The 27,111-nt window shown below is 37.3% G+C and overlaps 1 protein-coding gene across 3 annotated transcripts in view; it reads left to right on the top strand.

The window, feature by feature from the left end:
• CNGB3 (cyclic nucleotide gated channel subunit beta 3) overlaps positions 1 to 27,111 on the top strand; it is a 274,497-nt gene that overhangs the window by 192,539 nt on the left and 54,847 nt on the right. For all 3 annotated transcript variants that reach the window (XM_058698489.1, XM_058698488.1, XM_058698490.1), the window contains 5 exons: positions 1,336 to 1,400; positions 2,380 to 2,502; positions 19,436 to 19,577; positions 24,041 to 24,200; positions 25,446 to 25,543. In XM_058698489.1, the coding sequence (XP_058554472.1) occupies positions 1,336 to 1,400; positions 2,380 to 2,502; positions 19,436 to 19,577; positions 24,041 to 24,200; positions 25,446 to 25,543 (588 nt within the window). The remainder of the gene's footprint in view (positions 1 to 1,335; positions 1,401 to 2,379; positions 2,503 to 19,435; positions 19,578 to 24,040; positions 24,201 to 25,445; positions 25,544 to 27,111) is intronic.

Genomic DNA, 27,111 nt, shown 5'->3' with positions numbered 1-27,111 from the left:
ATACCCTGAAAGTCAACATTGATCTTGTTTTCATAGCCCAATAGTCTAGTCATTTCACAAATAAGTGTGTCATTTTAATGCACAATTCCCTAGGAAAAATTTCATTTCTCAGTCTCCAAATTATATATGAGAATCCAAATTAAAAATATAAATTTTCTCTACAGTGAACACTTAAGCTAAACTTAAAAACACCTTTGTGCAAATTTCTATTAAGAGCACAATAAACAAGTTACCACAAATTGAAATTATCTCAATCGAATGAGGGATTTTTCCTACTAAGGATTCTGGAAAAGCAAGTCATTTGTGTGTATTTCTAGGTAAACAGTGATTCCTATTGTATCTGTTTTGTAATTTTAAATGTTCTATTGCAGTCATATTTACATCGGATCAATTTTGAACTAAATAAACCATGAACTAAGTAATATTCAATAGTCCCTTATATCTGTAAGATTCTGTGAGTCTTAAATTAATAATTAAATAATTAAATACACTAACTCTTGTATGGATGCAACTGCTTCAGGAGATATGTTGTCTTACTGTTCCCATTTTACAGATGAGGAAACCAAGATACAGAAATATTTAGTGACTTTTCCAATGTTGCATAGTTGGTAAATGGCAGAGGTGAGATTGGAGTTGGCTGTGGATTTCATGCTCTTCCTCTTGCCTCATACTGCATATAGTAATGAAAGAAGAGTTCATGTAGGGTGTATGAGTTGAGATAGAAGATGATGTAAGCAGGAAGAGACCTTGAGGGAAATAGCAACTCTGGATTACATGCATGTAAACTCACTGTACCTCTTTGAACAATGTCAAGAATAGCTAACCAATGCTACTATTACTGGACTTTAAATTTTGTTGAAGTAAATGCTCATTTAATGCAACTTGCTTAAAAATAATGCTAGTGTTAAGCAACTGGACTTAACACCTATTTATGACTTCAATATATTATATTATACTTTGCCTATTTTAGTTGTGTCTTAGGGTGAGTGTGATTTTATTTATTGTAAAATAGAGTTCTGTTAGATGCTTTAAAAAGAAAAGGGAAAGAAATGTTTTTAAGCTTGATTTTCAAAGACATTACAAACAAGACTGTAACTAGAGAGTAGAAATAAAATAAAGCAAGAAGCACTGGGAGTTTGCACCATTCTAAAATGTACTGACCAGAGGAAGATACAAGTAAATAGACCCTTGTTGTTTGTTTGTTTGTTTGTTTTGAAGACTTATGAATGGAATTATTTTAAGTAACAAATAAAATTTATTTTACATAGTTTGATTTAAATATATGTATTTAAGACTAACACACTTTGGGATTTCTTTTGTTCGTTTTTTACATAGTACACTTCATTTTTCGAGTTTAATCATCACCTAGAGTCTATAATGGACAAGGCATATATCTACAGGTAAAGTATGACTCAGTATACTTCCAGGGGTGGCAGAGAAAGCAATGGCACAACAGTTTAGCAGCATTTGGAAAGAATATGATATCCCTGTGAAAGAAACAGAATAATCTCAAATTTTTGGTTATATAAAATATAGGGTTATGTTCTAAAACAGACTTGAATATTTTGAAGTGAGATAAAAGCATGAAAATCATATTAGATTTTATACAAATATAGGACTAAAAATAGAATGTATTACCTGCTTCAGTCATAACAAGTACAGATAAATGTGTTCCTTCACAAATTGATTCTGCATCTTTCTCATGACAATTCATCTTTTTTAAATGTTTATTTTTGAGAGACAGAGAGAGAGAAAGACAGACAGAGTGTGAGCAGGGAGGGGCAGAGAGAGAGGGAGACAGAATCTGAAGCAGGCTCCAAGCTCAGAGCTCTGAGCTGTCAGCACAGAGCCCCACGTGGGGCTCAAACCCATGAACCCTGAGATCATGACCTGAGCAGAAGCTGGACACTTAACCGACTGGGCCACCCAGGCACCCCAACATGACAATTCATTTTAATCTGAATTTCATTCATTTGCTGTCCTGAACTTCACTTGCACAGAAGACTTCTAGTCACTATTAATCGTAGCGTAAAGTCCCATGAGCTTTTCAGAGATATCCAGTTAAATCAGTGTGGCGTATTTTATGGGACTCAAAGTGGAGAGGTGACCCTCGAGGCATGTCTTTCAGGGAGTTGATTCATACCATCTGTGAAAAGAGAGGAAGGGTTTTTTTTTTTACACTCTGTCAGTCCCAGTCAAGACATTGCAGTTAGAAAACATGCAATGACACCATCATTTTATACTGTACTAACGAGAGTTAACAGTTCACAAATTTAAAGCAAGGAGATTCAGTGGAGACTTTAAGAAAAAGAAAATGTTAAAATAGGCTGTATTCCAGAAACAACATGAGCGTCTCTTTGCATTTATTCTCCTTGGCAGAGTCATTCGAACAACTGGATACTTGCTGTTTACTCTGCACATTAATGCCTGTATTTATTACTGGGCTTCAGACTATGAAGGAATTGGAAGTACTAAATGGGTGTATGATGGTGAAGGAAACAAGTAAGTTTTAATTTGAAAGAAACATGGATTCTTAACTTTCTGTTTCAGTGTACATGTTTCCTTAAGCTAGTGTTTTTGAAACTGTAAGTCACAATCCATTAATAGGCAGTATGTTTCTAAGTGAAAGAAAATAAAGCAGAGGAGAATAAAATAGAAAATATCAGTCTGTCATACCTAGTAGGTATGTGTGTGTGTGTGTGTGTGTGTGTGTGTGTGTGTGTGTGCGCGCGCGCATCCTGGGTTGACCTGGGAAATGCATTTCTTGCTCTGGATTATGATCAGAAAAGTTTGAAAGCCTCTGCTTTAGACAACTGAGTGATAAGATAACTTTTAATAACTCCAGTGCTGATTGTTAGTAATGAACAATGTTAATTATTTGGAGGTCAGGTGAGGTAGCTAATTAGTTTACCACTGAAGGGTTTTATGGGTTTATGAGTCAGCTCTAACAACTAACTCAATTAAATACTTACAGAGTAACAAGGACCATAAATTAAACTTGACAATTAGATGTGCAAGTATCACAGGAATAAAAGAGATCATTTGAAAAATTTAGGGCAGTAGAATCAGGACTCAGGAATGGCAACTAGGTTATTTAATAGTGAGATTTCCTTTTGGTAGATACAAGAACCTGGCATAAAGTAGACTCCCCTAACTTTCTGCTCCAATGAAGTGACATTGAGCATATTATAAGGCAATGTCCTTAATGGAAAAGGGCAGGTCCCAGCATGACTTTGAAGAGCAACTCACAGCAGCCTTGGGAAAGAAAGCAATTATAGGAGTGAAGATACTTCACAAAATTACACACTACCTAGAGTGAGCGGAATATGTGTGAGGGATTAAAACAACATTTTTTTTTGAACTTTTAACCAGAACTCATGTTAGAAATTTAAAGTCAGAAGGCTCACTGACTGGGAAAACATATCACACACACACACACACACACACACACACACACACACACACAGAATATCTATTCCTGGAAAGTTTATAACCAAATCTACAAGTAATTTCCTTTAGAATGTAGATTAAGTATATATTTAGTTTAATATAAATGATGAATTTATATAGAAAAATGAGTAAGGCACCAACTGTATTAAATAATGCCTAAAAGTGAGTGTGTAATTTAACATTATTAGCAGCCTCAGTCTGATAACGCTTCTTATCAAATCAGCAAGATAATAGAGATGCATCAAAATGCCTTCCAGAAAAAGTGGAACTAATTCTCTTTTCACACCTGGATGTCTCTCTGCAGCATTTCTAGAGACTATATCTTGTTCCCAGGCCTAGAACACTGTTAAGTATATTAAAACACTTACTATATGTTAAGTACTTAAAGAAGGCAGGGAAGAAGAAAGGAAGTAAGCAAAAAGAGGTAATGACCAGATCTGTGTTATAACAAGAAAAAAGAAACCAGCTTCAACCCATAAGAAATTTAAGCTAATGTTTGCTAATATTTTAGAATTATAATTCCCACTCTAGTGCAGACCAGATATCCAAAGCACCTCTTCTCTAAAAGACAAAATATATTATTTATAATTTTTGTCATAAAATTACTTGTTATAATATACATTTCTAAATAAATTACAATAAAGTAGTTTTCAATAATTATTGAATTCTCTACAAAGTAAAAAGAGTCTCCAAAGTCTAAAAAATAAATGTGTCTAATAACTTGGAGCAGAATGGTGAGATAGCCACTGTGGAACAGAAATAAAGAACATAACTTCTTACTCAGTAGAAGGGGGAAAAAAAGGAATGAAAAAACTAAAAAAAAAAAAATTTCAACAAGTCCAAAAAAAAAAAAAAAAGACAAAAACAAAGTAAGGAAGTTCTGGGGAGAAATATAGAAAATAGAAAAGCAGAAAGGCAAAACAACACAAAATAAGATAGTAGAAATAACTTAAAATATACCAATAAGCACAATAAATTAATATGGACTAAATTCACTAACTTAAAGAGATTGCCAATTAATAATAGTCAGAATAGACTTTAAAACAAAAATTATTCTAGGGGCGCCTGGGTGGCTCAGTCGGTTAAGCACAATAAATTAATATGGACTAAATTCACTAACTTAAAGAGATTGCCAATTAATATTAGTCAGAATAGACTTTAAAACAAAAATTATTCTAGGGGCACCTGGGTGGCTCAGTCGGTTAAGAGTCCGACTTTGGCTCAAGGTCATGATCTTGCGGTTTGTGAGTTTGAGCCCCGTGTCAGGCTCTGTGCTGACCGCTCAGAGCCTGGAGCCTGCTTCGGAATCTGTGACTCCCTCTCTCTCTGTCCCCTATCCGCTCATGCTCTGTCTCTGTCTCTCAAAAAATAAATAAATGTTAAAAAAAAATTTTTTAATTATTGTATATAAAAAGATTACCATAAAATGGTATAAATTTCAATTCACCATCAGTATATCCCAATTCTAAATGTGTATATGCTAATAAAATACAATAAATCAAAGAAAGTCATAGAGCAAAAATTAATAGAAGGAAGAGAAATTGGCAAATGTGCCATCAAAGTGTGCGATATCAACACACAACTATTTATTAACCAAGCAACCAAAACAATAAGTAAAGATATAAAAGATTTGAGAACCCACTTAACAAGCTCGATTTTTTTTATGCTTCTAGTTTTACTTAAATTCTAGTTACTTAACATATAATGTAACATTGGTTTCAGGAGTAGAATTTAGTGATTAATCACTTATATACAACATTCAGTGCTCATCACAACAAATGCCTTCCTTAATACCCATCACTCATTTAACCCTTCCCCCCACCCACCTCCCTTCCAGCAACCCTCAGTTTTTTCTCTATAGTTAAGAGTCTCTTTTATGGTTTGCCTCCCTCTTTTTTTCTTTCCCATAATGTTCATCTATTTTGTTTCTTAAATTCCACATGAGTGAAATCATATGGTATTGGTCTTTCTCTAACTTATTTTGTTTAGCATAATACACTCCAGCTCCATCCACTTCACTGCAAATGGCAAGATTTCATTCTTTTTCATGGCAGAATAATATTACATTATACATATATATATATTACATCTTTATCCATTCATCAGTCACAACTTCTTTATCCATTCATCAGTCAATGGACATTTGCACTCTTTCCATATTTTTGGCTATCATTGACAATGCTGCTATATAAACATCAGAGTGCATGTGCCCCTTCAAATCAGCACTTTTGTATCCTTTTGTATAAATACCTAGTAGTGCAATTGCTCAGTCGTAGGGTAGTTCTATTTTTAAATTTTTGAGGAACTTCCATACTGTTTTCCAGTGTGGCTGAACCAATTTGCATTCCCACCAACAGTGCAAAAGGGGTCTCCTTTCTCCACATCCTTGCCAACATCTGTTGTTTCCTGAGTTGTTAATTCTAGCCATCCTGACAGGTGTGAGGTGGCATCTCATTGTGGTTTTGATTTGTATTTCCCTGATGATGAGTGGTGTTGAGCATCTTTTCATGTGTCTGTTAGCCATCTGGATGTCTTCTTTTGGAAAAGTGTCTGTTCATGTCTTCTACCCATTTCTTCACTGGATTTTTTTGGGTTTTGGGTGTTGAGTTTTATAAGTTCTTTATAGGTTTTGGATACTAACCCTTTATCAGAGATGTCATTTGCAAATATCTCTTCCTGTTCCAAAGATTGCCTTTTAGTTTTGTTGATTGTTTCCTTCACCCTGTGCAGAAGCTTTTTAAAACAAGCTTAATTTAACAGATAAAAATAGCTCTTTGCACCCAAGAATTAGAAACCACCCATTCTTTTTAATCATTCATGGAAAATTACAAAAAGTGGTAGTTTTCTTGCCAATAGGCAATTTTCACTACATTTCACAGCATTGGTATCATACAGCCCACATTCTCTGATTATCAAGATAAGAATTACTTCATAGGCTCTGCTCTGCTCATTGAAGGGTTCTTACTCAAAACTAAGCTCTAATAATCCTATTACCAGCTGTCAGGGGCACATGTATTTTGTATATGTTTTATATGTATTTATAATATATAAATGCTGCTGCATTTTTATATATTGTAAGATTGCATATGGTAGTTATTAACATACTTACATTTTCCTCGAAGTTTTTAAACATCACCATCCACTACTATACCCCTTCTATCTCTTCATAATACTCTTGGCTTTGTAAGCCCAAAGCATTTCTTACTTAACCCTTGTGATAGTTTCTGATGACCTATAAAGTGAAGGTTGTTTATGAGGCCACTGGACTCATAGCCTTTGCCCTCATTAGAATTAGGCAGCAAATTGTGGATCATAAGTAGAACATTGTGAACAATTAAAATAAGAGTCAAGTTTAATTCTATTCCATTAATCCTTACCAGAATAATAATGTCTGTTCATTTCAATAGAAGACAAGGAGTCATTTTCATTCATATTGAATAGATGGCATCCTTCAGTCAACTGTGAAATTTGACAAAGAAGGAAAAGGCTTAGCTCAAAAAGAAAACATAAGTAGTTAAGGTTATTTGGAACACAGAAATATCCCCAATGTACCTTTGTCCTTTGTCCATGTATACCACAGTTTAGTCATTTACTGGCATAAATTTCCGAGTGTCCACAAATGTCTTAAATGCCTAGCCCCAATCCTTAAAATATATACCTTCAAATGCAAGAGTAGAAACCATGCAAAGCTGTCATGGGAATCATGATTTTCGACAGGGTAAGGAAGGAATGAATTTACTATACCATAGTGCTAGGGAAATTTAGGACAACTTACCACCCTTCATTCTACACATAAAGATGATGAGACTGAGATAGATGAAGGTAATTATTCAGGATCTCCTATACTTCAGTTCAGACACCGGCAGAGAAGGAAGGAAGGAAGGAAGGAAGGAAGGAAGGAAGGAAGGAAGGAAGGAAGGAAGGAAGGAAGGAAGGAAGGAAGGGAGGGAGGGAGGGAGGAAGGGAGGGAAAGAGGGAAGGAGGGAGGGGAAGGGGGAGGGGAGGGAAAAGAAAAAAGAAAAGAAGAGAAAAGAAAGAAGAAAAGTCTTCACACTAGACACTACACACCCTTTGGATGTAACAGAAACATACCAGAACAGCAACGAGTTTAGTGGGCCAGAAAGGAGAGGAAAGGCAGCTGGCAGCATGACAGGGAGGAGTCTGGAAGGAGATTTCACAGATGTGCTCACAGATGTAGTCTTCCCATGTATTTATTTCAATAAGTCTAGGTGTGCATAACCATTCACTTATTCTTTCATATCATTCAACAAATATTATTAAACTCTTATTGTGCTAAGTCCATAAATAGCTGTCTTTTTGGAACTTACCTTCTAATGTGAACATGTTCCCTCATACTCAGTGCCTCCAGTGATAAATTTACAGAAATTTGGGACTAAGATGGATAGCAGCAGTTAAGAAAATCCACACATAAAGTATTAAATTAGATCCTGTTAAAAATTGCATTTACCCAGGGTGCCTGGGTGGCTCAGTCAGTTAAGTGTCAGACTCTTGATCTCAGCTCAAGTCTTGATCTCAAGGTCATCAGTTCAGGCCCCACACTAGGCTTGTGCTGGGCGTGAAACCTACTTTAAAAAAAAGTCACATGTCCCACTACACATCCACCACAATAGCAAAAATAAAAAGACTGTAAATACCAAGTGTTAGGTTAAGAACGTGAAGCAAATGAAACCCTCATACATTGTTGAAGTGAACGCAAAATGGCAACCACTTTGGGAAAAGATTTGACGATTTCTTTTACAATCCAACGTACACCTTACATGTTGTATGTAAGTGATGAATCACTAGATTCTACACTGAAATTAATGTTACACAGTATGTTAACTAACTGGAGTTTAAATAAAAACGTGGAAAAAATATATACCTTACAAACAAAAATTCAAACATAAATAGTTACCCAAAATAAATAAAAATATGTGTCTATTAAAAACTCATATAAGTGCATTCAAGAATGTTTATTCATAACAACCAAAAACTTGAGACAGCCTAGGTGTTCATACACAGGAGAATAAACAAACTGTGCTATGTTCATGCAATGCATAATACTCAGCAATTAAAAAGCATAGACGATACACACAACATGAATAAATTTCAAAATCATTATTCTGAGTGAAAGACATCTTACAGAAAAGTGTACATGTGATGTGATTTCATTTGTGTGAAATTCTAAAACAGGCAAAACTTCATCTCTGGTAGAAAACATTAGAAGAGTGGTTGCCTCTGGGAAAAGGAATGAGGGAGCTTTCTGGAGAGGTAGAATGTTCTAGGTCTTGATCGGTGTTTGGGTTACACAAGTGTATACATTTGTCAATTCATCAAATAATATACTTAAGATGTATTGTATTTTAAAAATTTTAAAATAACTCTACATAAACATCAAACTCTGGTTAACATATATATTCTAAAGCACAGTATTTAGAAGGAAGTGTCTATGGTTGGCAAATTACTTTGAAATGCATCCAAAAAGTAAGATGGATTCCTGAATGAAAAAGTGGAAGGATATGTGACAAAGCAGGTAGAATAAAATGTTCATAGCAGAATCTAGGTGTTCACTATAAAAAGTGGGTGCTCACTGTAAAATTCTTATGATTCTTCTGTTTATTTGAAATTTTTTATAATGAAATCTTGGGGGGAAAGTTTCATATCATGTTTGTTTCACAGAAGAATTTCTGTTTTCAACACTAAATTTTTTTTATGGTTTTATGTCAAATTCTGCCTTAGTGTTCTAACTTGGAACGCTATATATACAGCCTGTTAGATAGTTCATGTATTAAATCAGCCAGATAGAATCTCCTTGAAAAGATCTATCTGCCTGGCATGTTAATATTAGAGGTGGACACACTTGACTAATTAAGCTAATCCTAGGAAAATCAATAAGATGCCATCTAATTAAATTACAAATCTTACCTTTGGTTGTGCATGTCTGAGTGCATGAGACATGAATCCAAAAATAAACTTCAAAGCATTAAGGCAGAAAACTTCCAATTAACATAGCAGACTAATTCGTAAACAACAAAAAATAGTTCAAGGCTAACTCTTCAGATTTGGAAAATCAATGCCTAAGTTTCACATTTGATTGTTATCTCCTGGCATTCACAAATAAGAAAATTAGAGAAAGTAATTCATGTATTTGTTCCTGCTAACATTGCAGTGACTTTGAAGAAGACAGTAATCCCAACACTTGTAAGGGAGATGGCTGTGTAGGGAGAGAATCTAGTCCCTGTCCCATTCTGGATAGTATTGGGTTCAATATATTTCCTTAATTTAAAAAGACCCACAGGTCCTAGGTCGGTGACCAAACTAAATCAGGTAATAGGAAATTATAAATTGGAATTTGAAAAGTTAAAATGCAATCCATAAAATTAATTCTGTACTTCAAGGTGGCTCTCTTTGACATCCAGTTCACTTTAATATTAGTAAGTCCAAAGAAACTTGCTAGAAAAAATTGCAAAGTGGTAATATTTTTATTCTCTTGGCACACTGGTTTCATACCCTCCAAAGAGTTAATTATTTTTCTGTTCCACCAGGTTTTAAAAAAAAAACAAACTCATATCCTTCAAAAGGTATTGAATTTCAAAATGAATGATTTCTTTCTAGATCTTTTTTTGAATATTGACTTTAACTGCAGTTTGATTCTTTGAAAACCTCCAACTCCCTGCTGCTTGAAGATCTGAAAACTGTAAACTTTTTCACAAGAAAAGGACCACCCTTGCTCAAAGACTAAAACACGAGTACCTGAAGTACAAATATTTATGTGGCACACCTAGACAAAAAAAAAAACACAACTAGGTCTAGGATTCTGTAAACAGTACTGCTTTTCTGTGTCTACCCTAGAAACTAAAATTGCTAGATGGGACCCACTAAATCCAGTGCCTCTCTGCAATAATATATGGAGATGTTGTATATATACAGCACATTTTTCTTTAGGAATTCAGTGGTATATGGAATATACCAAGTAGTATATCTAAAATTTTTTTTTCAACGTTTTTTATTTATTTTTGGGACAGAGAGAGACAGAGCATGAACGGGGGAGGGGCAGAGAGAGAGGGAGACACAGAATCGGAAACAGGCTCCAGGCTCCGAGCCATCAGCCCAGAGCCTGACGCGGGGCTCGAACTCACGGACCGCGAGATCGTGACCTGGCTGAAGTCGGACGCTTAACCGACTGCGCCACCCAGGCGCCCCCCAAGTAGTATATCTAATCATGCACAAAGATTACAATAAATACACAATGAGACTAATACCAACTTTCATTCCCACTTCACTATAGACTCCATGAAACCCTTAGCCAAATGTAATTAAGTGAATCTTTTTTTTCAAGATATGAAATTTATTGTCAAATTGGTTTCCATACAACACCCAGTGCTCATCCCAAAAGATGCCCTCTTCAATACTCATCACCCACCCTCCCACCCCTCCCACCCCCCATCAACCCTCAGTTTGTTCTCAGTTTTTAAGAGTCTCTTATGCTTTGGCTCTCTCCCACTGTAACCTCTTTTTTTTTTTTACCTTCCCATCCCCCATGGGTTTCTGTTAAGTCTCTCAGGATCCACATAAGAGTGAAAACATATGGTATCTGTCTTTCTCTGTATGGCTTATTTCACTTAGCATCACGTTCTCCAGTTCCATCCACGTTGCTACAAAGGGCCATATTTCATTCTTTCTCATTACCATGTAGTATTTCATTGTGTATATAAACCACAATTTCTTTATCCATTCATCAGTTAATGGACATTTAGGGTCTTTCCATAATTTGGCTATTGTTGAGAGTGCTACTATAAACATTGGGTACAAGTGCCCCTATGCATCAGTACTCCTGTATCACTTGGGTAAATCCCTAGCAATGCTACTGCTGGGTCATAGGGTAGGTCTATTTTTAATTTTCTGAGGAACCTCCACACTGTTTTCCAGAGTGGCTGCACCAGTTTGCATTCCCACCAACAGTGCAAGAGGGTTCCCGTTTCTCCACATCCTCTCCAGCATCTATAGTCTCCTGATTTCTTCATTTTGGCCACTCTGAGTGGTGTGAGGTGATATCTGAGTGTGGTTTTGATTTGTATTTCCCTGCTAAGGAGCGACGTTGAGCATCTTTTCATGTGCCTGTTGGCCATCCAGATGTCTTCTGTAGAGAAGTGTCTATTCATGTTTTCTGCCCATTTCCTCACTGGATTATTTGTTTTTCAGGTGTGGAGTTTGGTGAGCTCTTTATAGATTTTGGATACTAGCCCTTTGTCCGATATGTCATTTGCAAATATCTTTTCCCATTCCGTTGGTTGCCTTTTAGTTTTGTTGATTGTTTCCTTTGCTGTGCAGAAGCTTTTTATCTTCATGAGGTCCCAAGAGTTCATTTTTGCTTTTAATTCCCTTGCCTTTGGGGATGTGTCGAGTAAGAGATTGCTACGGCTGAGGTCAGAGAGGTCATTTCCTGCTTTCTCCTCTAAGGTTTTGATGGTTTCCTGTCTCACATTCAGGTCCTTTATCCATTTTGAGTTTATTTTTGTGAATGGTGTGAGAAAGTGGTCTAGTTTCAATCTTCTGCATGTTGCTGTCCAGTTCTCCCAGCACCATTTGTTAAAGAGACTGTCTTTTTTCCATTGGATGTTCTTTCCTGCTTTGTCAAAGATCAGTTGGCCATATGTTTGTGGGTCTAGTTCTGGGGTTTCTATTTTATTCCATTGGTCTATGTGTCTGTTTTTATGCCAATACCATGCTGTCTAGATGATGACAGCTTTGTAGTAGAGGCTAAAGTCTGGGATTGTGATGCCTCCTGCTTTGGTCTTCTTCAAAAGTACTTTGGCTATTTGGGGCCTTTTGTGGTTCCATATGAATTTTAGGATTGCTTGTTCTAGTTTCGAGAAGAATGCTGGTGCAATTTTGAATGTGTAGATAGCTTTGGGTAGTATTGACATTTTGACAATATTTATTCTTCCAACCCATGAGCACAGAATGTTTTTCCATTTCTTTGTATCTTCTTCAATTTCCTTCATAAGCTTTCTATACTTTTCAGCATACAGATCTTTTACATCTTTGGTTAGATTTATCTCTAAGTATTTTATGCTTCTTGGTGCAATTGTGAATGGGATCCGTTTCTTTATTTGTCTTTCTGTTGCTTCATTATTAGTGTATAAGAATGCAACTGATTTCTGTACATTGATTTTGTATCCTGCGACTTTGCTGAATTCATGTATCAGTTCTAGCAGACTTTTGGTGGAGTCTATGGGATTTTCCATGTATAATATAATGTCATCTGCAAAAAAGTGAAAGCTTAATTTCATCTTTGCCAATTTGGATGCCTTTGATTTCCTTTTGTTGTCTGATTGCTGATGCTAGAACTTCCAGCACTATATTAAACAGCAGCGGTGAGAGTGGGCATCCCTGTCGTGTTCCTGATCTCAGGGAAAAAGCTCTCAGTTTTTCCCCATTGAGGATGATGTTAGCTGTGGGCTTTTCATAAATGGCTTTTATGATCTTTAAGTATGTTCCTTCTATCCCGACTTTCTCAAGGGTTTTTATTAAGAAAGGGTGCTGGATTTTGTCAAAGGCCTTTTCTGCATCGATTGACAGGATCATATGGTTCTTTTCTTTTTTTTTGTTAATGTGATGTATCACGTTGATCGATTTGCGAATGTTGAACCAGCCCTGCATCCCAGGAATGAATCCCACTTGATCATGGTGAATAATTCTTTTTATATGCTGTTGAATTCGATTTGCTAGTATCTTATTGAGAATTTTTGCATCCATATTCATCAGGGATATTGGCCTATAGTTCTCTTTTTTTACTGGGTCTCTGTCTGGTTTAGGAATCAAAGTAATACTGGCTTCATAGAATGAGTCTGGAAGTTTTCCTTCCCTCTCTATTTCTTGGAATAGCTTGAGAAGGATAGGTATTATCTCTGCTTTAAACGTCTGGTAGAACTCCCCTGGGAAGCCATCTGGTCCTGGACTCTTATTTGTTGGGAGATTTTTGATAACCGATTCAATTTCTTCGCTGGTTATGGGTCTGTTCAAGCTTTCTATTTCCTCCTGATTGAGTTTTGGAAGAGTGTGGGTGTTTAGGAATTTGTCCATTTCTTCCAGGTTGTCCAATTTGTTGGCATATAATTTTTCATAGTATTCCCTGATAATTGTTTGTATCTCTGAGGGATTGGTTGTAATCATTCCATTTTCATTCATGATTTTATCTATTTGGGTCATCTCCCTTTTCTTTTTGAGAAGCCTGGCTAGAGGTTTGTCAATTTTGTTTATTTTTTCAAAAAACCAACTCTTGGTTTCGTTGATCTGCTCTACAGTTTTTTTAGATTCTATATTGTTTATTTCTGCTCTGATCTTTATGATTTCTCTTCTTCTGCTGGGTTTAGGCTGCCTTTGCTGTTCTGCCTCTATTTCCTTTAGGTGTGCTGTTAGATTTTGTATTTGGGATTTTTCTTGTTTCTTGAGATAGGCCTGGATTGCAATGTATTTTCCTCTCAGGACTGCCTTCGCTGCGTCCCAAAGCGTTTGGATTGTTGTATTTTCATTTTCGTTTGTTTCCATATATTTTTTAATTTCTTCTCTAATTGCCTGGTTGACCCACTCATTCGTTAGTAGGGTGTTCTTTAACCTCCATGCTTTTGGAGGTTTTCCAGACTTTTTCCTGTGGTTGATTTCAAGCTTCATAGCATTGTGGTCTGAAAGTATGCATGGTATAATTTCAATTCTTGTAAACTTATGAAGGGCTGTTTTGTGACCCAGTATATGATCTATCTTGGAGAATGTTCCATGTGCACTCGAGAAGAAAGTATATTCTGTTGCTTTGGGATGCAGAGTTCTAAATAGATCTGTCAAGTCCATCTGATCCAATGTATCATTCAGGGCCCTTGTTTCTTTATTGACTGTGTGTCTAGATGATCTATCCATTTCTGTAAGTGGTGTGTTAAAGTCCCCTGCAATGACCACATTCTTATCAATAAGGTTGCTTATGTTTATGAGTAACTGTTTTATATATCTGGGGGCTCCGGTATTTGGTGCATAGACATTTATAATTGTTAGCTTTTCCTGATGGATAGACCCTGTAATTATTATATAATGCCCTTCTTCATCTCTTGTTACAGCCTTTAATTTAAAGTCTAGTTTGTCTGATATAAGTATGGCTACTCCAGCTTTCTTTTGGCTTCCAGTAGCATGATAAATAGTTCTCCATCCCCTCACTCTCAATCTAAAGGTGTCCTCAGACCTAAAATGAGTCTCTTGTAGACAGCAAATAGATGGGTCTTGTTTTTTTATCCATTCTGATACCCTATGTCTTTTGGTTGGCGCATTTAATCCATTTACATTCAGTGTTATTATAGAAAGATAGAGGTTTAGAGTCATTGTGATGTCTGTATGTTTTATGCTTGTAGTGATGTCTCTGGTACTTTGTCTCACAGGATCCCCCTTAGGATCTCTTGTAGGGCTGGTTTCGTGGTGACAAATTCCTTCAGTTTTTGTTTGTTTGGGAAGACCTTTATCTCTCCTTCTATTCTAAATGACAGACTTGCTGGATAAAGGATTCTCGGCTGCATATTTTTTCTGTTTAGCACACTGAAGATATCGTGCCAAGCCTTTCTGGCCTGCCAAGTTTCAAAGGAGAGATCAGTCACGAGTCTTATAGGTCTCCCTTTATATGTGAGGGCATGTTTATCCCTTGCTGCTTTCAGAATTTTCTCTTTATCCTTGTATTTTGCCAGTTTCACTATGATATGTCGTGCAGAAGATCGATTCAAGTTACGTCTGAAGGGAGTTCTCTGTGCCTCTTGGATTTCAATGCCTTTTTCCTTCCCCAGTTCAGGGAAGTTCTCAGCTATAATTTCTTCAAGTACCCCTTCAGCACCTTTCCCTCTCTCTTCCTCCTCTGGAATACCAATTATGCGTATATTATTTCTTTTTAGTGTATCACTTAGTTCTCTAATTTTCCCCTCATACTCCTGGATTTTTTTATCTCTCTTTCTTTCAGCTTCCTCTTTCTCCATAACTTTATCTTCTAGTTCACCTATTCTCTCCTCTGCCTCTTCAATCTGAGCCGTCGTGGTTTCCATTTTGTTTTGCATTTCATTTAAAGCGTTTTTCAGCTCCTCGTGACTGTTCCTTAGTCCCTTGATCTCTGTGGCAAGAGATTCTCTGCTGTCCTGTATACTGTTTTCAAGCCCAGCGATTAATTTTATGACTATTATTCTAAATTCACTTTCTGTTATATTATTTAAATCCTTTTTGATCAGTTCATTAGCTGTTGTTATTTCCTGGAGATTCTTCTGAGGGGAATTCTTCCGTTTGGTCATTTTGGACAGTCCCTGGAGTGGTGAGGACCCGCAGGGCACTTCCCCCGTGCTGTGGTGTATAACTGGAGTTGGTGGGCGGGGCCGCAGTCCGACCTGATGTCTGCCCCCAGCCCACCGCTGGGGCCACAGTCAGACTGGTGTGTGCCTTCTCTTCCCCCTCTCCTAGGGGCGGGATTCACTGTGGGGTGGTGTGGCCCGTCTGGTCTACTTGCACACTGCCAGGCTTGTGGTGCTGGGGAGCTGGCGTATTAGCTGGGGTGGGTAGGCAAGGTGCACGGGGGCGGGAGGGGCAGGCTTAGCTCACTTCTCCTTAGGTGATCCACTTCAGGAGGGGCCCTGTGGCAGCGGGAGGGAGTCAGATCCACTGCCGGAGGTTTGGCTCCGCAGAAGCACAGAGTTGGGTGTTTGCGCGGAGCGAGCAAGTTCCCTGGCAGGAACTGGTTCTCTTTGGGATTTTGGCTGGGGGATGGGCGGGGGAGATGGCGCTGGCGAGCGCCTTTGTTCCCCGCCAAGCTGAGCTCTGCCATCCGGGGGCTCAGCAGCTCTCCCTCCCTTTGTCCTCCAGCCTTCCCGCTTTCTGAGCAGAGCTGTTAACTTCTGACCTCCCAGACGCTAAGTCGCGCTTGCTGTCGGAACACAGTCCGTCCGGCCCCTCCGCTTTTGCCAGCCAGACTCGGGGGCTCAGCTTGGCCGGCGAGCCGCCCCTCCGCCCGGCTCCCTCCCGCCAGTCCGTGGAGCGCGCACCGCCTCGCCGCCCTTCCTACCCTCTTCCGTGGGCCTCTCGTCTGCGCTTGGCTCCGGAGACTCCGTTCTGCTAATCCTCTGGCGGTTTTCTGGGTTCTTTAGGCAGGTGTAGGTGGAATCTAAGTGATCAGCAGGACGCGCGGTGAGCCCAGCGTCCTCCTACGCCGCCATCTTCCGGAACTCCAAAATTTTTTTTAAAAAAAGAAAGGATGCTGAATTTTGTCAAATGCTTTTTCTGCATCGACTGACAGGATCATATGGTTCTTATCTTTTCTTTTATTAATGTGATGTATCACGTTGATTGATTTGCAAATGTTGAACCAGCCCTGCATCCCAGGAATGAATCCCACTTGATCATGGTGAATAATTCTTTTTATATACTGTTCAATTCGATTTGCTAGTATCTTGTTGAGACTTTTTGCATCCATATTCATCAGGGATATTGGCCTGTAGTTCTCTTTTTTTACTGGGTCTCTGTCTGGTTTAGGAATCAAAGTAATACTGGCTTCATAGAATGAGTCTGGAAGTTTTCCTTCCCTCTCTATTTCTTGGAATAGCTTGAGAAGGATAGGTATTATCTCTGCTTTAAACGTCTGGTAGAACTCCCCTGGGAAGCCATCTGGTCCTGGACTCTTATTTATTGGGAGATTTTTGATAACTGATCCAATCTCTTTGCTGTTTATGGGTCTGTTCAAACTTTCTATTTCCTCCTGGTTGAGTTTTGGAAGTATGTGGGTGTTTAGGAATTTGTCCATTTCTTCCATGTTGTCCAGTTTGTTGGCATATAATTTTTCATAGTATTCCCTGATAATTGCTTGTATCTCTGAGGGATTGGTTGTAATCATTCCATTTTCATTCGTGATGTTATCTATTTGGATCATCTCCCTTTTCTTTTTGAGAAGCCTGGCTAGAGGTTTATCAATCTTGTTTATTTTTTCAAAAAACCAACTCCTGGTTTCATTGATCTGCTCTACAGTTTTTTTAGATTCTATATTGTTTATTTCTGCTCTGATCTTTATTATTTCTCTTCTTCTGCTGGGTTTAGGCTGTCTTTGCTGTTCTGCTTCTATTTCCTTTAGGTGTGCTTTTAGATTTTGTATTTGGGATTTTTCTTGTTTCTTGAGATAGGCCTGGATTACAATGTATTTTCCTCGCTTTCCTTCGCTGCATCCCAAAGCGTTTGGATTGTTGTATTTTCATTTTTGTTTGTTTCCATATATTTTTTAATTTCTTCTCTAATTGCCTGGTTGACCCATTCATTCTTTAGTAGGGTGTTCTTTAACCTCCGTGCTTTTGGAGGTTTTCCAGACTTTTCCCTGTGGTTGATTTCAAGCTTCATAGCATTGTGGTCTGAAAGTATGCATGGTATGATCTCAATTCTTGTATACTTATGAAGGGCTGTTTTGTGACCCAGTATGTGATCTATCTTGAAGAATGTTCCACATGCACTCGAGAAGAAAGTATATTCTGTTACTTTGGAATGCAGAGTTCTAAATATATCTGTCAAGTCCATCTGATCCAATGTATCATTCAGGGCCCTTGTTTCTTTATTGACCGTGTGTCTAGATGATCTATCCATTGTTGTAAGTGGGGTATTAAAGTCCCCTGCAATTACCACATCTTATCAATAAGGTTGCTTATGTTTGTGAGTAATTGTTTTATATATTTGGGGGCTCCCGTATTCAGCCCCAAATAGACATTTGTAGTTAAGTGAATCTTACATGTTCTGTCCTAATCTTTATTATATTCTTTTCTATTGCTTTGATTCCTGATTGTCTTCCTATCTGGGCTCTTAGGATACCAGTCTCTCCACTTTCAATTGTTCAAGTTAAGTACAGAATCTTTATCAAGTATATTTCTAAACTTGACTATTATATTAATCAAGTATATTATTATTATTGATTTTCTTCAATACTAAATTTCTAGATAAATTACCTGTTATACCCAAGAGAAATTTCCCTTTTAAGATTGAGGTCCATACGTCTCTGTCCCTGTCATTGTTTATATAATGAATACTGTAAGAAGATGTAAGTAGAGAAGAGAGAGGAGGAACATATCTGCTATATTTTCTATAAGTAAAAATAACTGTATCTACACTATAAAAGGCTCTCCAATCTTTATAAATATCCTTGATCTCACAAATCACTAGTGTGGTACTTTAAAGATGCCCTCAAATTCTTTGCTGCTCCTCTCATTGTAAGGTGGATCCAAATATCCCTTTCCTCAACTTCTGAGTTATAAGAAACTGTATAGCTACTGTCAGGACTACTATGGCTCTGGGGGAAACCAGCCACCAGGTAAGAAGCCCATCTACTCTGACACTGCCATGGTATGAGGAAGCTCAAGCTTGTCATATTGAGAAGCTGCTTGAAAAAAGGATACCCAGCCAGCCCCAGCTATTCCAACTATGCCAGCCCAGGTTCAGACACATGAGAGAAGACATCTTGGGCATTCCAAAAGGATATAATGTGGAGAACAGAGAAACCCAGTCAACAGATTCAAGTTCCCAGACATTTGGCCTCAATAAGTCTGCCCAGTGACCACCAGTCATTCAGGTCACCCCAGCTGAGGGTCCACTCATCTTGCTGGGCCATCTCTGCTGGGCTTTACACAAATACCCAACCCAAAGGTTTGTGAACCCTAATGAAATAGTTGTTTTATACCACTAAATTTTGAGTTTATCTGTTTTGCAGCAAGAGATAAGCAGAACACCTAGTAAACACCCTCCTTAGGACTAATTGTTTAGTCATTTCACTATGTTTATTGAGAAGTTTATGTTGGTACACATGGTATTTGCTAATGTTTCCTATAGAAAGAAAATCTTGATTAGGAGGAAATGTGTTATAATTTAGTAGTGATCTGTACTCCCAAGCATAGTGCTATTTTAATGTGCTAATAAAAGGCAAAATGGATATATTTTCTTTTCACAGGTACCTGAGATGCTATTACTGGGCCGTTCGAACTTTGATTACTATTGGGGGCCTTCCAGAACCACAAACATCATTTGAAATTGTTTTTCAACTGGTGAATTTTTTTTCTGGAGTTTTTGTGTTCTCCAGCTTAATTGGTCAGGTAAATGGAGATATGAATCTCTAAATACATAATACTGCTATTTTTGAAAGGCTAATAAGTCTTTGTAAATTTACAGAAGAAAAAAATCAATCTTTCATCTATTTTAATGAATTGGAGGAGGATGTGAATGAGCCAACATTGCCTTTGAATTTTTAAACCATTAAATCTATCAGAAGACCTGTCCACAATGTCAGGTTAGACTCCCAGAGAAAGTCAAGTTTCTAAATTGACTTATTAACTTGGAATTTCCTGAAAAACCTTTAAAATCTCCCTTCTTTAATTAAACTTCATACATTTTCATAAAATCCCTGGATTAAAATCAACTTCAGACGCTCCCAAATGCCATTTAAATAAATTTAATTAATAAGTCATTGGTTCATAAATGTTTACTATGGCATCTCTTTGTCCTTATTCTCAAGGAATCACAGTCTAGTAAGAAAGTTAAACAAACACAAATAACTACCGCAAGGTAGTTGGCATTTGCAAGGCATAGAACGCAGTATCTTTGTGCGTTCCCAGATTCATAAGAAAAAAAAGCTGGACAACATAGCTTTTTAGAAGTTATACTTCCTTGGAAGGTACTTCATATGCCATATGTTTGAGAACAAAAAAGCCCCATGTTGAGATTTGTATGCTGGGTAGAGTTAGACAAATTCACAAAATGACTATTTGACTATTCCCACTAGATAAATTATTCTTTCTCATTCACCACACTCACAGTGGTATGAATAAATTGCATGCTTTAACAATATTTTGCAATAAAAGCTATTTTAATAACATTTGAAGCTGACCACAAGTAGTCAAAACTCAAATCCTACATCAATGAATATCAGGACCTGCTATCCATGGTAAGTACCAGAGGAAAGTTTGAAAGCTGTATTATATTAGTTAAGAAAAGGGAAGTTTTCCAGGAGTTTTCCTGGAGAAGAATGTATTTGCAACATCTTAATAAAACAGATAGGATTCAGTCATTATAGACAGATAGTCCAGTCAATCAGAAATAGTGTGTGAAAGATAGCAACAATATAAAACAAGTATGTTTGAGGAAATAGAAGGAGTACCAGCATGACTGGAGTGAAGGATGCTTGTAAATAAGGTTAGAGATGTACATAAAGACAAAATATTTTAGGGCTCTGAGTGTTAAAGATGTTGAACTTTATCTTAAAACGCAGTAGGAAGTCAGCCAAGGGGGAATTTTGAACAAAGGAGAAATTCAGGAAGATTATCAAAATATAATATGAATTGGAGGAGATGATACTGTCTTTAAAAGTAGATTTTATTGGGGCATCTGGGTAGCTTAGTCAGTTAAGTGTTGGACTCTTAATTTCAGCTCAGGTCATGATCTCATGCGTTCTTCAGATCATGCCCCATGTCAGACTCTGCACTGACAGCACAAAGTCTACTTGGCATTCTGTCTCTCCCTTTCTCTCTGCCCTTCCCCTACTTGCATGCACTTGCTCACTCTCTCAAAATAAATAAGTAAACACTTTAAAAAGTAATAAAAAATAAAAAGGAGGTTTTATTATTATTTAGGTATGGTGAAGCCAACAAATCAAGAGACAATTGGCATTGATAAGATAGTTTGTTAGACAAACAGACTCAAAAGGAAGGGTCACAATATGCCAAGGGAGACACATGGGAAGCACCAGGGAAGGAGCAGGTTAAGCAGGGTAACAGATTCAGGATTGGCTAGTTTGGATAATTTTAGCAGGTTCTAGGATTTAGGAACTGTCTCTGTCTGGTACTTGGCTCTGGAGTGATTCGGTGGATCAGGTGGATAGTAGCCTGGAATATGAGAGCCCAATAAAGAAGGCTGTTGGGAGTATGGCCTCTACATTGATTACTTTGCCTATAAAAGCCCACTCACAGTGGAGTTGTTTGCGATCTCTCGGAATCAGCTAACTCTGGACAGGATAGTACCAGATATCAAAGCATCAAAATACAAAAAATAAAAAAACATGGTTAATACCATGATATATAGGGATATATAGGGATATGGCAACTCCAGCCTGAATATGGTAACATCATGGAGAGAGAGACTGTAAAGGAAACTCTAGAAAATATTCAGGTTTGGGAAGAATACACAAACAGTTAAAAATTATAAGTATAGGGGCACCTGGGTGGCTCAGTCAGTTAAGCGTCCAAATCCTGATCTCAGCACAGGTCTTGATCTCAGAGTCATGAGTTCAAACCCTACATTGGGCTCCACACTTGGCATGAAGCCTGCTTAAAAAAAAACTGTAAGTATAAAATATCATAATCTTAGTGGCTTAGTCACTGCATCAATGACTGAAAATGGAAAGCTGGTTAATGCAATTAATTTGAACTTAAATAGCAAAAATAAAATTATTTCATAATTTCTCATAAAATTCTGTGTGAGGTAGCCACATCCCCTTCATTGCTGTCTCACTTTTATAGATGAGGCAACTCCAGTGTAAAGAGATTAAGAGGCATACCTAATTCATACATGTAATTCACACAGTGAAATGATACAGCCATGAAATGTTGAAAGTAATAGTAAAATCTAACATGTATTTAGCACTTACTGTGTCCAAGTCAATGTCTACAAGATTAAAAAATTATATCTAGTTTGAGTTCAGTTCTTTTGCTATATAGTATGTTGTCTTTGGACTAGCAGCAGAAGCAGCACTTGGGAAATTCAGATTTCAGACCTTATCCCAGAACTAAGGAATCAGAATCTACAGTTTAACAATATTTTCAGGTGATTTATATGCACATGAAAGTTTGAGAAGTGTTGCTTTACACACCACACCACACCACATCTGCCTTTACACTGAATTCGAGGTTCCAACAGGAACAGGAAGAAATATCAAGCCACTGAAAATGTAATACTAGAGCCTGCCACCCCCTCCTGTCACAAAAAAATAAGATTGAGACAGGAGGTACAGATTTGTGGTTAAACTTTCACAGTGACTAAAAAATGCTGAGGAAAACAGTTAAAAACAAAAGAGAGACTGGGACAAAATCCCCATTTATTCAAAATTCCCATATATAACCACACCAAGAACTACACCCTGGATGTGATCATCACATTTTAACTACAATATTCTAGTCTCTGATACAATTAATAAAGACTGGCATTTTCTTCACCTAATGTGGAACACATCATGAAATACATGTATTCTTCACCTCACTACCAAAACCATCATTGCTGAAGGATAGCACATAAACCATTCAGATTCCTGTCACTATAAATTCTGGGCCTTCAACATTGATCAATAATGCTTTTAAGTGTCCTCGGCTCCCAATTTAAACTTTATTAAATTTCCCAACCCAACCCCTAACGTCCCAATTCTCACAGCCTTAGGTGAGTTGGTAATGTTCTCCATCTGTCAAGAATGGCTTGTAAAAAGGAGATCTAGTAACTAAGGTTGCAGAAGAACATTTGGAATAGCCCCCAAGGAGGAAGTCAGAGACTGAAATAGATGTATCTAGTTTGACTATCTGCATAGCTCCTCAGCAGATACTTTTGATAAGAAGAACTTATTGACTCTAAAAATGGAAACTGAGGAAGGCACCACAATAAAAGAGCCATTTGAGGTAGACTTCAAAGAATGAGTAGTTTTTCCATAAGCAGAAAGGCTCAGCTACTAAAATGAATGAGCAAAGTCTTGAGAATATAAAAGCAAGACTCTGGTTTTCCTCCGTATTATAAACCTACAGTCAAAGCAAATTTACAACCACTTGCTTCCCTCTATGTGAGAGGAAGAGTCAAGCTATATATCTTTTTTGTGCTGAGACCTTAAAGATCAGCTTTTAACCTAGAGTGGGTTTTTATGGCTGAGTTATAAACATCCAAGAACTAAAACCTGACAGTTCTTAAGTATTGTCACAGCAGTAGATGATGCTTCAGTAATTTCAGCACATTTCAACTTCTGCTGAATACTGTGCCTTAAGCATGATGAGATTTGATTTTATCTGTCTAAACAACACAAAGGGAAGTACAGAGGTTGCAATTTCATGATGAATTGAGTCTATATAGCCAGCCACACTGGACAGTCTTGAAAGATTCTTTCAAAGTGAGACTCACCAAAATGGACTAAACATTTTTCCAGGTAATTGCTCAACTTTCCTTGTATATCCCTTGAATAAGCATAAGCTGTATAATTTTTAAAATATCAACTAACATCTTTTCAGTAATATACAAGTTTGCAAAGAAGATTGTGTGCAGATGCATGCATTATGTGACTGAATCCTCCCAAAAACTTCACATGGTAAGACGGGTCCTATTGTTGTATGTATGGGGTCAAAAGGAGGATATGATTTGCCCATTGTTTTATGTGAATGATTGAAATTAAGACCCAATATCAGTGTGTTAAAAATCTAGTAGTTAGTGCATTAGAATGGAATGTACCTCATACAAACTCTTAATTCACCTGGGTTTGTAAAAAACTCTTTCAGTTCCTCTGCCAGGTGTGGAGTGACCATATTTGTGGTTTCAGATGCAAGATGTAATTGGAGCAGCTACAGCCAATCAGAGCAACTTCCGAAACAGCATGGATCATACCATTTCCTACATGAATACTTATTCCATTCCTAAGAGTGTGCAGAAGCGGGTTCGGACTTGGTATGAATATACATGGGATTCTCAAAGAATGCTAGGTAAGTAAGGCAGATTACTGATTAAATCCCTGTATAGCATGTCATATAATGGAAGTTCTGTAAGTTAGAAGCAGACACTAATTGGAGTTGAACAAAAGACTGGAAAACAACTAAATGTTCTTCAAAGTATTAATTTAATACAATGAGATTTTTTTTTCCTTAAATGCCCAGACATAACTTACTGGTTATGCAAATCCTGGAAGATCATCCACAGCTATTCCTGAGGACATGACAAGTGAGGAAGGGCAGCAAAAGGAGCAGTAACAGGTTCCTTCTTTCTCTCCAACTATAAATACTACTCCATCACCTTGGTTTAGGAGGGAACTAAGGACAAATAACCCTTGGAAACAAGGAGTTATGTTTTTATAGAAAGGATTTTCAGATTTAGAATGAATATTGAAATCAAAATAAGGATATACTGTGTCAATTATTCTTTTCTAAATGGATGTAAGAAAACATAAAAATAATCAACTCTCAGAAATGTGTCCTATACTAGAGACTAAGAATGGGCAGATTTATTTATGGAACATTTTATCAGCCTGAAGGCCTATCATTTCATTCACATACAGACAAATCTTTAATGTATTCACATTCTTCATTGAGTTAATAAGCAAGTAAATAACAATAATTTGAATTTACTCAGCAATTTCTCTTTTAGATTCCATTCCAAGCTGAGCCACCTACCAATTATTCACAATTGAACAAGTCACTTACAGCCTGTCTGAGCTTCAGTTTTTCTGTTTCTTCTTTCTGCAAAGCAGGAATGAGAACACTTACCTTAGGGTTGTCACAAAGGTCACCTAAGATAGTGACAGAGCTCAGTAAGCTTTCAAATGTCACATGGTGGTACTCATTATGACTTGTCATCCCCAGGATGTTAGGGCTGGAATGTGTAGATCAAAAGACAAGAACTGGATCCTTTTTCCATCCAGGTAGTTCACTAGCCATTGTTCCATGATCACTAAACTTTATATCTAAAGTTTCAATAAACACAATGTTCTGAAACTATTCAGAGCTATTATGTCATTTGTAGTTAAAATACTATACTTCTCTTCTCTCATTAAAGTGATAGTGCTATTGTGATATGTATGTATGTCCAATAGAAGTAATAAAAATATAGAATTTGATGCAGCTGTTTATAAAAAGAGTTGGCATTTTGTTTCCTTAATTTAAAAAATTTTCTTATACTTTGGTGACTTTTTTTAATTATTCTGCTTGTGGGTTTATGTTTTTGTCTTTGCAAAGATGAGTCAGATCTGATCAGTACACTGCCTGTCACCATGCAGTTAGCCCTCACCGTGGATATGAACCTCAGCATCATCAGCAAAGTCGACTTGTTCAAGGCAAGTGCTTTTATAATTAAGAGAAAAACACCATATCAATTTCTCTGTAAAGTCTAAGCTCTTACTGTATACAGATTTATTATTTTTATTGCCTTATGTTTTAACAAAATCAGCAATCTGGAGAATTTACGTGAAGTTAGAGTCAAATAAACTGGGTCTGTCTTTGGCAGATGACTTCTTTATTTTTTTAATTTTATTTTTTATTTTTTAAAATTTATATCCAAATTAGCATACAGTGCAACAATGATTTCAGGAGTAGATTCCTTAGTGCCCCTTACCCATTTAGCCCATCCCCTCTCACACAACCCCTCCAGTAACCCTCAGTTTGTTCTCCATATTTATGAGTCTCTTATGTTTTGTCCTCCTCCCCATTTTTATATTATTTTTGTTTCCCTTCCCTTATGTTCATCTGTTTTGTCTCTTAAAGTCCTCATATGAGTAAATTCATATGATATTTGCTTTCTCTGACTAATTTCACTTAGCATAATACCCTCCAGTTCCATCCATGTAGTTGCAAATGGCAAGATTTCATTCTTTTTGATTGCTGAGTAAGACTCCATTGTCTATATATACCACATCTTCTTTATCCAGTCATCCATCGATGGACATTTGGTCTCTTTCCATACTTTGGCTATTGTTGATAGTGCTACTATAAACATGGGGGTGCATGTGTCCCTTCAAAACAGCACACCTGTATCCCTTGGATAAATGCCTAGTAGTGCAATGCTGGGTCATAGGGTAGTTCTGTTTTTAGTTTTTTTTGAGGAACCTCCATACTGTTTTCCAGAGTGGCTGCACCAGCTTGCATTCCCACCAACAATGCAAAAGAGATCCTCTTTCTCCACATCCTCGCCAACATCTGTTGTTGCCTGTGTTGGTAATGTTAGCCATTCTGACAGGTGTAAGGTGGTATCTCACTGTAGTTTTGATTTGTATTTCCCTGATGATGAGTGATATTGAGCATTTTTTCATGTGTTAGTTGGCCATTTGGATGTCTTCTTTGGAGAAGTGTCTATTCATGTCTTTTGCCCATTTCTTCACTGGATTACTTGTTTTTTGGGTGTTGAGTTTGATGAGTTCTTTATAGATTTTGGATACTAACCCTTTATGTGATATGTCATTTGCAAATAGCTTCTCCCATTCTGTCGGTTGCCTTTTAGTTTTGCTGCTTGTTTCCTTCACTGTGCAGTAGCTTTTTATTTTGATGAGGTCCCAATAGTTCATTTTTGCTTTTTTTTCCCTTGCCTCTGGAGATGTGTTGAGTAAGAATTTGCTGCGGGCAAGATCAAAGAGGTTTTTGCCTGCTTTCTCCTCGAGGATTTTTATGGCTTCCTGTCTTACATTGAGGTCTTTCACCCATTTTGAGTTTATTTTTGTGTATGGTGTAAGAAAGTGGTCCAGGTTCATTCTTCTTCATGTCGCTGTCCAGTTTTCCCAGCACCACTTGCTGAAGAGACTGTCTTTATTCCATTGGATATTCTTTCCTGCTTTGTCAAAGATTAGTTGGCCATATGTTTGTGGGTCCATTACTAGGTTCTCTATTCTGTTCTGAGTGTCTGTTCTTGTGC

The sequence above is a fragment of the Neofelis nebulosa genome, chromosome 14 (genome assembly GCF_028018385.1).
Source record: "Neofelis nebulosa isolate mNeoNeb1 chromosome 14, mNeoNeb1.pri, whole genome shotgun sequence".
In the NCBI taxonomy this organism is placed as follows: Eukaryota; Metazoa; Chordata; class Mammalia; order Carnivora; family Felidae; genus Neofelis; species Neofelis nebulosa.
This window is presented reverse-complemented; position numbering and strand designations above follow the sequence as displayed.